The 14,605-nt window shown below is 39.5% G+C and overlaps 1 protein-coding gene across 1 annotated transcript; it reads left to right on the top strand.

Moving 5' to 3' along the window:
- Nucleotides 1-236: 236 nt before the first annotated feature.
- TMEM212 (transmembrane protein 212) lies at nt 237-14,032 on the top strand. The gene is made up of 5 exons (XM_069974219.1): nt 237-395; nt 6,889-6,948; nt 7,292-7,615; nt 8,406-8,455; nt 13,957-14,032. Exons 1-5 carry the CDS (start codon nt 237-239, stop codon nt 14,030-14,032), a joined length of 669 nt encoding a protein of 222 aa, XP_069830320.1.
- The last annotated feature ends 573 nt before the right edge of the window (nt 14,033-14,605 follow it).

Here is a 14,605-nt window from a genome sequence, read left to right as displayed (position 1 = left end):
GGGACAGGTTGGGGGAATAATATTCCTATTATCCATACACAAGCTTGTTTATTTGGTGCCCATGTCATAGCATATTCGAAAACAATTAAAAGCAAACAGCAGGTTGAGCTGACACATGTAAACAATGGATTTGTGTCTTGACTACAGTTTCCAAGAAACAAAAGTTTACAGAAAGTACTTGGAGAACACCATTCGTTCCAGCCTGCCTGACAGTGAGAAGTAGCACTTTATGGAAAATGACGAGCCTCTATCAGATTTCTGGCGGGATCCTGACTGCATTTGGCACCCTAAGTATTATTTCAGGGGTTATAGCATTTTTTCCTGTCTTTAGCTACAATCCTTTGTTTATTGGTTGGAGTATACGGATTGCTTGTCCTATTTGGAATGGAGCACTGGTAAGAGAATAAAAGCAGATTCTTCATTGTATAAAGTATTTTAAGGCCCATGCCTTTACTAAATTCGTCCCATAGGTGCTGTTAATCACACAGCTTTTCCAGATCCATTCTAAGGCCATGTTCACACGTCGTAAGAGACCGGGCATTGTGTGACCCAGCCAGGACACGGAACGGCCGGTCTCTGAAAAGATCATCCTGGCCAGTACTGCAGTACCGGCCGGATGATCTTTATGGCCGCAGAGTTCTGATGCGGGCTCATCTATGCTCGCCCGCATCTGAACTCCCCAAAGCACACTATGGAGCGAGTGGCCGCAGCCGCTCGCTCCACAGTGTGCACTGACATGGTTTTCTACAGTCATGTGTATACCCTCCGGCTGGGATTCCATAGACAACAATGCAACGTATATTCTCATAATCATCACGGCCGTTGTACAACGGCCGTGATTTTACGAAAATATATGAACATAGCCTAAACCTGTTGAAGTAGGTTTCCCCCAATGTATTATTTTCCGAAAAACACAGATAGATTAATAATTATAATTTTATATTATTTATTACACATATATATATTATTTTTTTTTATCAATAACAGTGCACTACATGGCTGTGGTGCCGTTTATCTCCCCAGTGCAGCATGCAGCAGATTCATCAATATGACTAATGGTGCTTTTACACAGAGAGATTTATCTGGCAGATTTTTAAAGCCAAAGCCAGGAATGGATTTGAAAATAAATTCCTTCATGACCTGTTTCCTGTTTATAGTCTGTTCCTGGCTTTGGCTTCAAAACTCTGTCAGATCAATCTCTCTGTGGAAAGGCACCCTTAAATGAGTCATACTTCTTTTTTCACACACATTTGTAGTCAGAAAAGATGCTGTTTAGACCAAACGTTAATGCACTGATAAATCTGCCTGGCTGGTATACAGCAGAGAGGTACTTTGGTGTAACGTTAATATGCTGTGCATTCATGAACACTCTGTTTGCTGTTTGATTAATATGGCATAGCTAGGGTGTATTGTAAACCATGCTGCCTTGTCCCAACATATTGCAAATGGAAGAAAGAGTGGCGCTGGTAGGTAGGGTGTTGTTACTTCAACCTGAACAGCATTAATTGTAATGTGATTGAGCTAGCAAGCTGGCACAATTATACAGATAAATATACTCAATTGCTGAGGAGAAGCTGGCATAGACCAGAGGGGGAAGGTGGTCCCGGGCCTATTTACATGGTGGAGGCACTCACCGTAGTAGGGGGCACTATGAATGTGTAGTGTCAATAAGGGGGTTTCATAGACATGAAAGGGGCACTAGGGGGGCAATTTATTTTACTTTGAGAAAGGCATTAAGGCAGAAATATTGTTGTAAGTAAGGGATCAACAGTGATCACTAGATGGCACTAGGGACAGTAAGAGGGCATTATTACTACCCCCTACAACAGCAATATTAGGGAAGAAAAGGAAAAGTGAATGACTGCAACCAAACAAGGCACCCCCTGTAGTCACTGGATAACTGGTAACTGGTAACTATACTTTATTAACTTGTAAGGGCTGCAGTGGTCCTGTGTAGAATACACTCACCGGCCACTTTATTAGGTACACCTGTCCAACTGCACGTTACCACTTAATTTCTAATCAGCCAATCACATAGCGGCAACTCAGTGCATTTAGGCATGTAGACATGGTCAAGACAATCTCCTGCAGTTCAAACCGAGCATCAGTAAGGGGAAGAAAGGTGATTTGAGTGCCTTTGAACGTGGCATGGTTGTTGGTGCCAGAGGGGCTGGTCTGAGTATTTCAGAAACTGCTGATCTATTGGGATTTTCACGCACAACCATCTCTAAGGTTTACAGAGAATGGTCCTAAAAAGAAAAAACATCCACTGAGCGGCAGTTCTGTGGGCGGAAATGCCTTGTTGATGCCAGAGGTCAGAGGAGAATGGGCAGACTGGTTTGAGCTGATAGAAAGGCAACAGTGACTCAAATAGCCAACCATTACAACCAAGGTAGGCAGAAGAGCATCTCTGAACGCACAGTACGTCGAACTTTGAGGCAGATGGGCTACAGCAGCAGAAGACCACACCGGGTGCCACTCCTTTCAGCTAAGAACAGGAAATTGAGGCTACAATTTGCACAAGCTCATCGAAATTGGACAGTAGAAGATTGGAAAAACGTTGCCTGTTCTGATGAGTCTCGATTTCTGCTGCGACATTCGGATGTTAGGGTCAGAATTTGGCGTCAACAACATGAAAGCATGGATCCATCCTGCCTTGTATCAACGGTTCAGGCTGGTGGTGGTGGTGTCATGGTGTGGGGAATATTTTCTTGGCACTCTTTGGGCCCCTTGGTACCAATTGAGTATCGTTGCAACGCCACAGCCTACCTGAGTATTGTTGCTGACCATGTCCATCCCTTTATGACCACAATGTACCCAACATCTGATGGCTACTTTCAGCAGGATAATGCGCCATGTCATAAAGCTAGTTTCATAAATCATCTCAGACTGGTTTCTTGAACATGACAATGAGTTCACTGTACTCAAATGGCCTCCACAGTCACTAGATCTCAATCCAATAGAGCATCTTTGGGATGTGGTGGAACGGGAGATTCGCATCATGGATGTGCAGCTGACAAATCTGCGGCAACTGTGTGATGCCATCATGTCAATATGGACCAAAATCTCTGAGGAATGCATGGTGTACCTAATAAAGTGGCCGGTGAGTGTATATTAGGATGCTCCTCTGCAGTTGTAAGCAGGTCGGGGGTGCACACAAGCAGCAAATGTGTTTTGCTCTCCCCTTGTGCTAAACCCCTAGCTACGCCACTGCTTAATTGTTCATTATAAAAAATCTATTGATATCAATACTGTGTATATATTTTTCATTGTTTATAGAAACAGTAAGAAAATGTTAAAAATAAAATTAGTTTTTTAATACAGTGATAAATTCTATTTTCTGACCGCCGTTCTAAAATACTCCAATGTGAAAAATTATATTATTTTAGTAAAGGTCAAATCAGATGTAATTACACAGCAATATCCACTAGGGGGAGCTTTAAGGCCCTAAACAGCTTTGTCTTTCAGTCATTTATGTTTGTTTCTTCATACCTAGTTTTATTGAAATAATAAGTAGCTTGTCGCTTTTCTATAAGGATCTTTTTCTTACTGGTGTAAAATTTACTTATTTTCAATTGTATGTTATTTATCAAGAACAACATTTAGATGACATTGGACACAAAGGGACCTAAAGAAAATAGTTTTCTGTAGTCAGTTTTTAGAATGATTCTGGTATTTACATCCAATGGCATGAAAACCTATATTTAAGTACTTGTTAATCATTTCCATGCTTGTACTTCTTTTTTGGCATAGAGTGAGTTTGTTTGGGCCAATTTAATGTCATTTTAGGACAGCTTAAGAACGATATCATCTCCTGTGCTAAAAAGACTGTTTTGTATTTCGAAATAAAGTATATTATACTTTCATATATATACTTTTTTTATATAAGTTCAGAAGGCAATTTGTATTTAAGTTTGCAGGTCAGCATACATACACAACACATACAATAGATGGCTAGATAACATACAATGGACATACTAATACATCAACTAGACACATAAAACTTCATTAAAAACCTTTCAAAAAGACCACCTCCTTAAGGAAGACCCCCCAGGACAGATTTGGCACTACATATTGTCATTCTACCATATGTTATACATAGCGACTATTTCCTTCAATAAGACCACCCCTGCAGAAGACCACTTTTCAATGCAATTTTGTCTGGTTTTGAAGAGACTTTACTGTATGCTCTTCTGGTCTCTGCAGGGCATCCCAACTGCTGAACCCCACCAACCTGTTAGATTTATGAAATCTATCTCAAGACCTCTGGGGGGATCAAAACTGACCAGAATTGTACAACAATTGAGTGCTACAGTTTTAGAGCTGGGGTTGCGTTGGCTGATATAGAGGATATTCTGTGCTCTGCACAGTAAATCAACATATATAGCTCTACATAATAAATCAGCACATTCTTGACATATCTACATAGACTGAACTATAAACACAAGATTTATAAACGTGTCCAGATTTATTACTAACAACATGTACACCTCACACCCTGTTCTCAGAAAAATATCAGATCCATACTTTAATGCCAAAAGTCGAATTTCAACTGTATAAGATGCAGTGTCCTACAAAGTAACATACTGCTTATGACAGCATTTTCTTCTTATCTTAAATCTGCTTCTACATTTTAAGTAACTTAAAAAGGTTACCCACCTGAGAGCTGAAATATGAAGTGCTTCCAAACCTAGCTGGTCTTACTCAACAACCTTCCCTGAGTATTTTGAGCTGTCTCCTGTCTTCCTAGCTGCTGCCATTCCTAAGTTTCCTGTTTTCCCCATGTTCCTTAAGTTTTTCTAAAAGCTGATGTATATCCAATGGCACCAGCCAGGAAACTACATTTCCCATCAAGCATCTTCCTGATTGGTCTCTTTGTGTACTTGCCCCCTTAGCTTTCTTTCCTGCCTACTGCTGTCATTACTATTGCACACTAAATACAGGACAGTTTTTTTCTCTGATTTAGCATCACATCACCCCAATATGTATTCCGTACTAGCTGATGATGTAGCAGAGCTGACTCGCATATGTGGTAGCTATGTGCTGTTTAACGGGCATCCATTTACAGGGGTTGGGGATGTAGTTTAGGTTTAGATATCTGCTTGCTGACTGTGAATGAAAACATTCTAGTCCCATCCAGACTAGAGGGGGAAAGAGGGAGCAGCGCATTGTCAGAGTGGACACAGAGAAGATGATTTTAGATGTCCAGAGCTGGTAAGTATGAGAAAAACATGGAAAGGGTGCAAGGTAAGTTTATACATGTATATTAGATGTAAGGTGGTATTGTGAAGGGGGATAATTTATAATATTGTTTCTATTACCCGGATAACCCCTTTAAATATTTTAATTTGTGTTGGTTTATGGTAGGCCCTGTGCTGATTGCAGTCAGAGAGAAAAGAGCTCCTGCAGCAGCTCTACATCCTTTCCCCTATTGTGAAAAGCAGAAGTGTCACCCTGATAAGAGTATACCAGCACTGAAACCTTTCTTTAATCACCTTTGTTGCTTTTTTTCCCTATTTCTGGTACTATCAATGGCACAATGGCACAATGGCACAGGAACCATACTGGCACATTGCCACTGCATTTTATTTCTACTTATTTAAGGATCAAAGGGTCAGGAAAGTTTGTACTCCTTGATGAATGGGGTCAGCTTACTTGGGAAATGTGCTGGAGCAAATACAATATAATTTTATTTCAGATTAAATTTTTCACTGTAAATTGTATATATATTGTTTTCAAATTGAACATTTATAAGCTGAAGATGTATTCAAGTTTAAAAGTGTTATTTCTTTTTATGAAAAAAGATTAGTTAAATGTATTAATATACAAAATATAATTTCAGCCTCTGTTAGGCATCCCATCAGTTCACCTTCTCTATTTCCCATTACTATTAAAGTTTTCATGCTCACTTGACCATCAGAATTTTAGTGCATGACAAAAGAAGTGTATGTCTCATGTTTCATATTCCACCACTAGGATTCAGTGTGTATATTTGTGTATATACATATATAGTGAGTGGCCTATTAGCCACTCCTTTGGTGTGCAATACTGTATGCTTAGTTATTTCCAGATACCTTAGTGCCAGGTATTAGTTCTGTTGCTGTGTTGCCTGTGGACCATGTGACTACCACTCCTACTGACTAAAACTTGCTACAGGTCATGTGCTTGAACTCTTGTGCTTGTTCATTTCAAGGGGAGCATTGATAAGCTTCTCATTGGGGCAAAGAGAGAAAGTGAACATAAGCTGCGGTCTCAGCGAGTCTGTTTGCCAATCACATTGTCCAGGGCAGGACCAGAACAGAGGCGATCACCTGTATACAAAGGCATCGGTATATAATCTAAGCTCACAGCATTGTACACCAAAAAGGTGGCGAGCAGGCCGCACTATAACATTTTTGCTGGGCGCGCACTACAGCACCATGGATCTAAGACTAGACAAGGATCATCATGACTTTCGTCTCACAGACATTTTATCCATTTGCTCCTTGTTGTGTAACAGTGCAAGCGACAAAGAAACATCTTGAAGTTTATTACTAAAGAAAATTTGCCAGTTTGTAGACTGTTGCTAAGGAGCAAATTGGAGAATTTAGGAAGAAAACTTTCCTTCCACTGAGCTCTCTAAAAGAATTGTGGCGTGAACAAGACTAATAAAACAAATCCTCCTATTATTTATTAGAGAACATTGGGTCCTACATAGTTTCTAGTAATTCACCCATGGTTCTCATCAGAAAGCTAGCATTATAACCTTGTATTTCTTGATTTTGGCAATATTTCATGGATGATAAAATGATACAACATCTATAGATTGCGTTAGTATATACATTATTGGTGTTCTTCTATATGTTTCTGGTATGATCTAGAGATTCTGATCGCCCTTTTCTCACACAGGCCCTGTCAGTTGGCATTCTTGTCCTACTAGCTTATCATCAATGGACACAAAGATCACTGGTAAATTTATTTCACTTAACATAATTTAAGTTTTTATAATTATTTCTTAAAATAAAATGTAGTTCTTCTAATTTGTAAGTCAAAGATAGTTTATTTTTTCATAATGGAAACATCTTAACCTTACCTTAATAATATTTAAAGGGGTTATCTGCGGAGCAGAAGTTGGTCAATCCCGCCTCGGAAGGGGAGTGGGGGAAATAAAAAATGCCGGGGAGGAAAAGATTTTAGCAGTCTTCTGTTCTCTGGCCAACCCCTCTAATTTTGGGAAGCCATATGCAGAAAAGCTGTTTCATAGAGTGTAAGGTCATATAAAAGCTGACTTTATGTATGTCATGTTTTGCAGTGGGAAGCCACATATACCTTGAGTCTTTTAAGTATCATTGGATCTCCTGTGCAACTTACAGTAGCCATTGCATCCATACTTATTGGTCCTTATTGTTACTACACATTTGCTGGGATGTCATCAACCAACTACATTGGCTATGCAGTCAATTTTCCTTTCCCTTATGCCAAGTTTCAGAACGTATGCCAAGTTCCCCTGCACTATGAATGGTATCATCTAGCTTTACAAACCATTGACCTGAGCTCAAGTGTTTTCATTATGTGCTCATCATTAGCTTTGCTGATCAAGCTATCAGCCAGGATACTACGAACAGGGACTTTAAATGTAAGTAACTTGGACCTGATTTTATGTTTAGTTTTTTTTCATATGATTTTTATTTATAGCCTTAGTTTTCCTGCATGACTTAAAGGTATTGTCTCATGGAGACAATACCTTTCCATATGTTGTATTAAGACGTACTTTGTGTGACACAAAGCCTACCCAGAAATATATGTGAATGTGCTGGTTGCTTTGAATTTTGTATAGGGCTATGCGAAGTAGAAAAGCATAAGGAAATCCCCTGGTCTTTAACATTAAAGTGAATGGACCATTTTCTAAGTGAAATTCTTTCTTTCACTACCTTGTCGGAGAGGAGTTCCTGGTGGCGCAGTCCATTTTTTTAAAATGCTGCACCGTTACCATGCTCGGTGCCGGTATTCTTCATGTGCACTGGCCCACTCTATGCACTGTAGACTCCATTGCTAATCCGGCAGCAGCCCTCATGACAGGTACTCTGTGTTATTTTCTCTGCAGCTGCTGCCATAATGTTACTTGAAATTTAAACATTTTTTACATATTAATACTGCGCACTCTAGAGTATAATATATAATCATATCTTTTTGCATAAAAACAGCCTAAACATTCTAAAATCTTAATAACAATCACAGTGTAGCCAGTTGTTAGGTATTGACTGAAATTCTCTTTGGTTTTCTAGGGAAGAAAAACCATTTGGTGACATGATCATATCATGAGGAATTGTCAGCATGGAAAGTTACAATGACGCTTGTGTCACAGCTAAATGTGCTAGATGCAGGGATTAAGATAAAACATTGTGACTGTCTTCTTCTCTTTATAGGTAAACATCACGTTTGTTTTAGAAGAAATTTTACTGACATTATTTAACAGGTGTGTTTACCTTTGCACAAAAATTCAGTTATATAGTGTTTTATGTAGTATATATTATTTATACATAACATGTGCAATTAGAGGCAAATTTATCAATTACACCCCTAGCATACGCTAGGTTTGTCACCCGGTTTGTGCGAAAATCAGAGCCTTTTCCATGGCATATAGCTAGCTCGTCTGATGGGCGGATTGGGGGGGGGCTTGTGCACGGCCAAATTTACCTTTGAAAACTGCACCTCTTAATAAATTCTTATAAATGTCCACCTAAATGTATAAATAATTTGCAATGTTTAATTTCATGGGAGCCATGTAACAGTCTGTATTGTAGTACAGAGCTGCGCTCACAGTTCTGTTTCTCGTCATTGTGAACACAGCTAGCATTCTTTTTGAGCCTTTATAAAGCACTTTTCCTAATCCATAATCCATAGCTGGGCCCCATAGCAAATGGGAATTCCCCCTTTGTGTCATGACTTACCAGTTCCATGTTCCAGTTATGGAACACACTTTCCTGCCCAGTCATGTTACAAAGACAATACGACTAGGCTACCAAGTGTGCCCAACATAAACAGTTAGGGGGACATGTATCAAGGCAAAACTGCGTACTTTTTTGCGGAAAGGGGCGATTTGCAAATATTTTATTTGCAAAACCGCCATTTGCGAATAAAATATTCGCAAATCGCCCCTTTCCCCCGAGTACGCCTGGGGGGCGGGGAGGGGGTGTGGAGGGGGCGGAATGGGGGGCGCGGACTCAGAGTCCGCGATTTATCATTTTTAACACTAAAAGATACGCCGAAAACCTACTCCACCTTTCAGGTGGCATAGGTTTTCGGCTGTGCGCACCGACTCCGCACGGGATTTATGTAGAGGCAGTCCGCCTTTACATAAATCTCCGTAGCGCCGGAGATGCGGGGACATTTATAAGTCCGGCGTAAAAAACGCCGGACTTAATAAATGTCCCCCTTAGGGTCCATTTACACAGAAAGATTATCTGACAGATTATCTGCCAAAGATTTGAAGCCAAAGCCAGAAACAGACTACAAACAGAGATCAGGTCATAAAGGAAAGCCTGAGATTTCTCCTCTTTTCAAATCCATTCCTGGCTTTGGCTTCAAATCTTTGGCAGATAATGGCAGATAATCTGATAATCTTTCTGTGTAAATGGACCCTTAAGCACCAATATGGTTACATTTTATATCACTCAATAATTAAGACACTGGACCAAAGCCCTAAATTAACAGACCCCAGATCGGTCCCTTAAACTGTCAGACCCCTGAACAGGCCCATAAATTATTAGACTACATGTAGTGTCCTGGTGCGCAATTCCTGCAACTGGGCTTTATATTGCACCTGTTTACAAGTGGTAGTTTGTATATTTTAGAGAATAGGTAACATTGCCTGACTTCATACACACACTACACTAAAGTTCTAGGCAACAGTGACACCCACAGTCTTTTGTAGGAACTGCTTTATTAGGTTTTGGGACGTTCCAGCACCTACCTGCTCTTTTACGAACTTACTAGAAGGTGGGTGCATTATGATAATATGTTCCACATATTAGCTGAGACAACTTGAGTAAGACTTAAGCTCCTGTCAGAGTTAATTCTCTGTGTGTGAATTTGGCTGGAAGAACCAGCCCATGCCTGCTCTCTCTCTCTCTGACCTTATTCACACTCCAAACTCTGCTGCCAGGGAGCTGACACCCAGCTTCATGCTTTCTTCTGTTTCCTCTTCTCTAGTGCTTGTTGGGTTAAGCTTTCAGGTGTTGCATCTGGCTCCCAAGGCTTGGTCCATTCAGAGCATAGGGGAGGGCTCCCTGGCTGCTTTTGGTCTCTAAAACTGTTGTCAGACTCCTTGGGGGAGATTAATTAAAGGGTGTAAAATTTAGACTGGTGCAAACTGCCCACAGCAACCAATCACAGCTCAGCTTTAGGCAGTGCTGAAAGGAAAGCTGCGCTGTGTTTGGTTGCTGTGGGCAGTTTGCACCAGTCTAAATTTTACACCCTTTGATAAATCTCCCCCCTTGTCCCTATAAGAGACTGGGGTGGGAGTTCTGACTGCATTTAGTCTGGTGGTTTACACCCAGTAGTTGCCAGTGTATGTTTGGTCTCCAGCTACACCAGCATTATCTTATTTTACTGCCTGTGATTTGATTCTGCTATTCTTGGACTTAGCCTCTGCCTCATCCTTCTGTACTGTGTTACCTCTTGTACTTGTACTTGACCTTGGACCAGACTCTGTTAACTCTTTGCTTGCTGATTTGGATTTTGACGTTACCTCCTGTTGCCAACTCAGACTGTCTGAACTGTGTTCTGTTATACCTGTCTATGTGTTCTCTGTCTACACCTCTGACTCCTGACAATGGCAGGCATTGGAACATTGTATGCACCACCTACACAACATTCTGTTGTTGCCAGAGTCGCAGGGGCCTATCACCATATGCCCCCTCCACCAGCAAAAATGTGTAAAGTACAAAAAAAGTAAAGTATAGTAATAAAACAACCTTTAGAACACACGACAAACATACTTGAGTATTACTTAAAGTGAATTTGTCAGCGCCAGGCCCTACCACCAGTGCTGACAGTGTGCTGTAGCTGGCAGTCCCCTAGTGAACATGGTAAATTTTGGTAATGTGTAGGTGGAGTGGACTATTCACAACCTCACATTCTCCTACTGTAATGAAGTGCCAAAGGGGATTTGTGGCTCAACATTTGTGCTGTACTCTGGCACACCTCACCACTCCTTCCTCCTCCCTCTTCTTCATGAATAATCAATGCTGCCTGGCCTCCTGCTCAGCTGTGAGCCAGTATCTGGGAGCAGGAGGCAGGGCAGCAATAATTATTCATAAAGGAGAGGGAGGAGGAAGGAGTGGTAAGACATTCGGCACAAACGCTGCGCAACAACTCCTCTTTGACACTTCATTACAGAAGGAGACCTGAGATTGTGCATAATCCACTGCACAGACAAATTACCAAAAGGTACCATGCTGGCAAGGGGACTGCTAACTACAGATCACTGTCAGCACCTCGAGTAGGGCCTGGGTGCTAACAGATTCCCTTTAAGATTACTTTAAGATTAAAATTAGTGCTGTGGGCCCTGCCCTAAATAATGTATCATCTCAAAAACACTGAAGTATATTAATATACCTCTGAAAAGTTCAGTTATACACTTACCAAAAAAATTACACTATACACAGATCGAATAATATTTTTACACTGACCCCATATAATTACCACAAAGGCTAATATTATCACCATACCATAACCAAATAGCTCATCCCCATATACCCAGCGATCCTGTTCATTTTCCTTCCAGCATAGTGGAAAAACACTGGGCAAAAATTAAAAGGAAACTCCAGGTAGAGGTTAAAAAAAATTAAACTTCTGCAGAAGCATTATGGATTACTTACCTGTCTATCCCAGTTTTGAAACTACCAAAAATCCATTTGTTTGGGTTTTGTTTTTTTTTATTCTGTATTGTGTTTCTGTCTTTCCTGGTTTAGTATTTCCCAGAATGCAATGCTTTTCCTCAGCTGACCATCACAGCCCCCACCCATTACAATCAGAAAAATTAGTGCTGCACCTGCTTCTGGCTGGTCTGAGATGGTGAATCACTCAGGGGATTGGGTTATCCAGCCGAGCCTCCTGTGAGATCACGCCCTGCCCCCTGTATCCATCATCAGCAAACACACAATGTGAGACAGAGGCATGTAAGAAGTCTCCTAAGGGGGGATAGCAGAAGGAGCAGGAGACAATGTGAATTGGTACAAGGGCCATTTTTTTTTTTTAACTTCCTGGATTTCTATCAGCTACCAGTGTGGCAGAACCGTACAGGTACAGTAATATATGGCTGCGTTCACACTACGTATATTTCAGTCAGTATTGCAACCAAAACCAGGAGTGGATTAAAAACACAGAAAGGCTATGATCACACAATGTTGAAATTGAGTGGATAGCCGCCATATAACAGTAAATAACTGCCATTATTTCAATATAACAGCCGTTGTTCTAAAATAACAGCAAATATTTGCCATTAAATGGCGGCCATCCACTCAATTTCAACATTGTGTGATCATAGCCTTTCTGTGTTTTCAATCCACTCCTGGTTTTGGTTGCAATACTGACTGAAATATACTGACTGAAATATACATTAACTGACTGAAATATACGTAGTGTGAACGCAGCCTTACATTGTATAGACACATCTATATAACTTTTAATGTACTTTTGATAGAAAACAAGTTTTTCTTATCCGGAGTTCCCCTTTAATGGCAGAACTTATCTAGTGAAATAAATAAATAAAGAAATAAATAAGTATGTTACATGTATTTATATATTTATCTGTCTGTCACTACTGTTTCATTACTGTAACATGTTGCAATAATCTTACTGATGTCTTTTTAAGTGGGAAAACTGGAAACTTCAATTGTATTTAGCATCCTTACTACAATAAAAGACATGTTACTATGTGATGTAATGTATCACTGTATGTCACTGTCACTATATATTTATTCCAACAAAATAGATGATCATTGTACTACCTTTTCAGTCTGTGTGATTCTATGAATAAATAATAAGATAAAGTTAGAGGGATTGTCCAAATTATTAAAAATACATTTTACAGTTTGGTTTTGTGATAAAATAACAAAAATATGTTATACTCACCTGTTTTATCCTTCCCAAGTCCAGCACCACCACTCATGTCCTCCCAGCCAAATATAATTACTCCCTTCATGAGAAATATTGAGTATTATAGGACTTTTTTAGCCATAAAAAAGACCATAGCCAGTAATTGGTGAAATAAATTACCTATTCTGGAAAAATGAAAGGAAAATGTCAATGGTGTGGACACAGTATCAAGTGTTGAATGTTGATATGTTTGACCAATTAAACTAGCGTATGATCTACTTCTACCACTTTTTTGCCATGCAAAAAAGGCAATTTTGGCATTGGACATTTTTATATGTATGCATTGGACATCGTATATAATGCTATAATGTATTTTTGTTAGATTTTTTACTTAAAAAAAAGAAGAAGAAGAAGAAGAAGAAATTTAGGGTGGACTGTTTTTTATGTTTTTTTTAACTTGTAATTTCACTTTTTTTTTTCTTACCCCACCATGGGCCTAGTACAAGGGATCAATTTTGTACAGTATATATAAAGTAATATACATACTGCAGTGTACCTTTGGTACAGGTAAATAAATTATGGAGGCATCTTTGGCTGTCCACGCAACACAAACTGAATTTCTACCCATAAACTGTGGGAAATATGTCGAGCTGCTGGAAAGGAACAGTGCAAAATGGAAAAAAAGTCAGTGTTTTGTTCAACAAAGACCTGCACCATAATTTGTGATTTTTTTTTTCTGCAACAATAGTAATGAGAAGATCTATGATTCCTAGATGGGTGGATCCTAAATACATGTCAGTTAGCCAGGTTTTAGGCCCTTATATGTCGTTCAAGTTTTAATATTTCTAATATTTAATATTTTTTACTTTACTTTAGCTCCTCTACCTACTTTGCAAAAGTCAGCCATACTCAGACGAGAGTATTTGAGTGTTATATTTGTTATGTCTGCTAACTGAGAGTATTGAGTACAATGTGTGGCCTAATATGTGTTTTTAGGTGTTTCATTTTGGGATAATAGTTTATAAGTTATTTATGCACGTAGAAATATTTAATTCTGTGAGGAATTTGTTACTCCTTTGAGCCTTGTTTTTTGTTTTGTTTTTTAATTTTCAAGGTAGCAGTCTGTCAATAAATACCTCTTTTATGTTCTTTGAAATGTATTTCATATTATGCTATGAGAAAATCTATAAATTGCCAGGTGATTATAGTGTTGAATTATTGTATTTCTTCCATATGGTTTTAGGCTGCATTCACACGTCCGTAGATTTTGCGATTTTGTGGATATTGACAAATCATGCCAGACGGGGAAACAATCCATTGCATGCATTCACCATTTGTAGGTCTGCAAAATCAATAGGCGTATACTCTGGTGCATGTGTTTTTGCCTCATAAATTACTTTTTGTCTCATTTATATTAGCTGTGAACAGTCTCGTGTGCTGTCACTTGACCATGCTTCTTATGTTGATTTTGCACTCGTATCATGTCTTGCATTTTGCAAACATACACCAGCACCCTGCAGGTGCA

Source organism: Dendropsophus ebraccatus, chromosome 6 (genome assembly GCF_027789765.1).
Source record: "Dendropsophus ebraccatus isolate aDenEbr1 chromosome 6, aDenEbr1.pat, whole genome shotgun sequence".
Lineage (NCBI taxonomy): Eukaryota > Metazoa > Chordata > Amphibia > Anura > Hylidae > Dendropsophus > Dendropsophus ebraccatus.
Note: the sequence above shows the minus strand (reverse complement) of the source record. Positions and strands in the feature narration are given on the sequence as shown.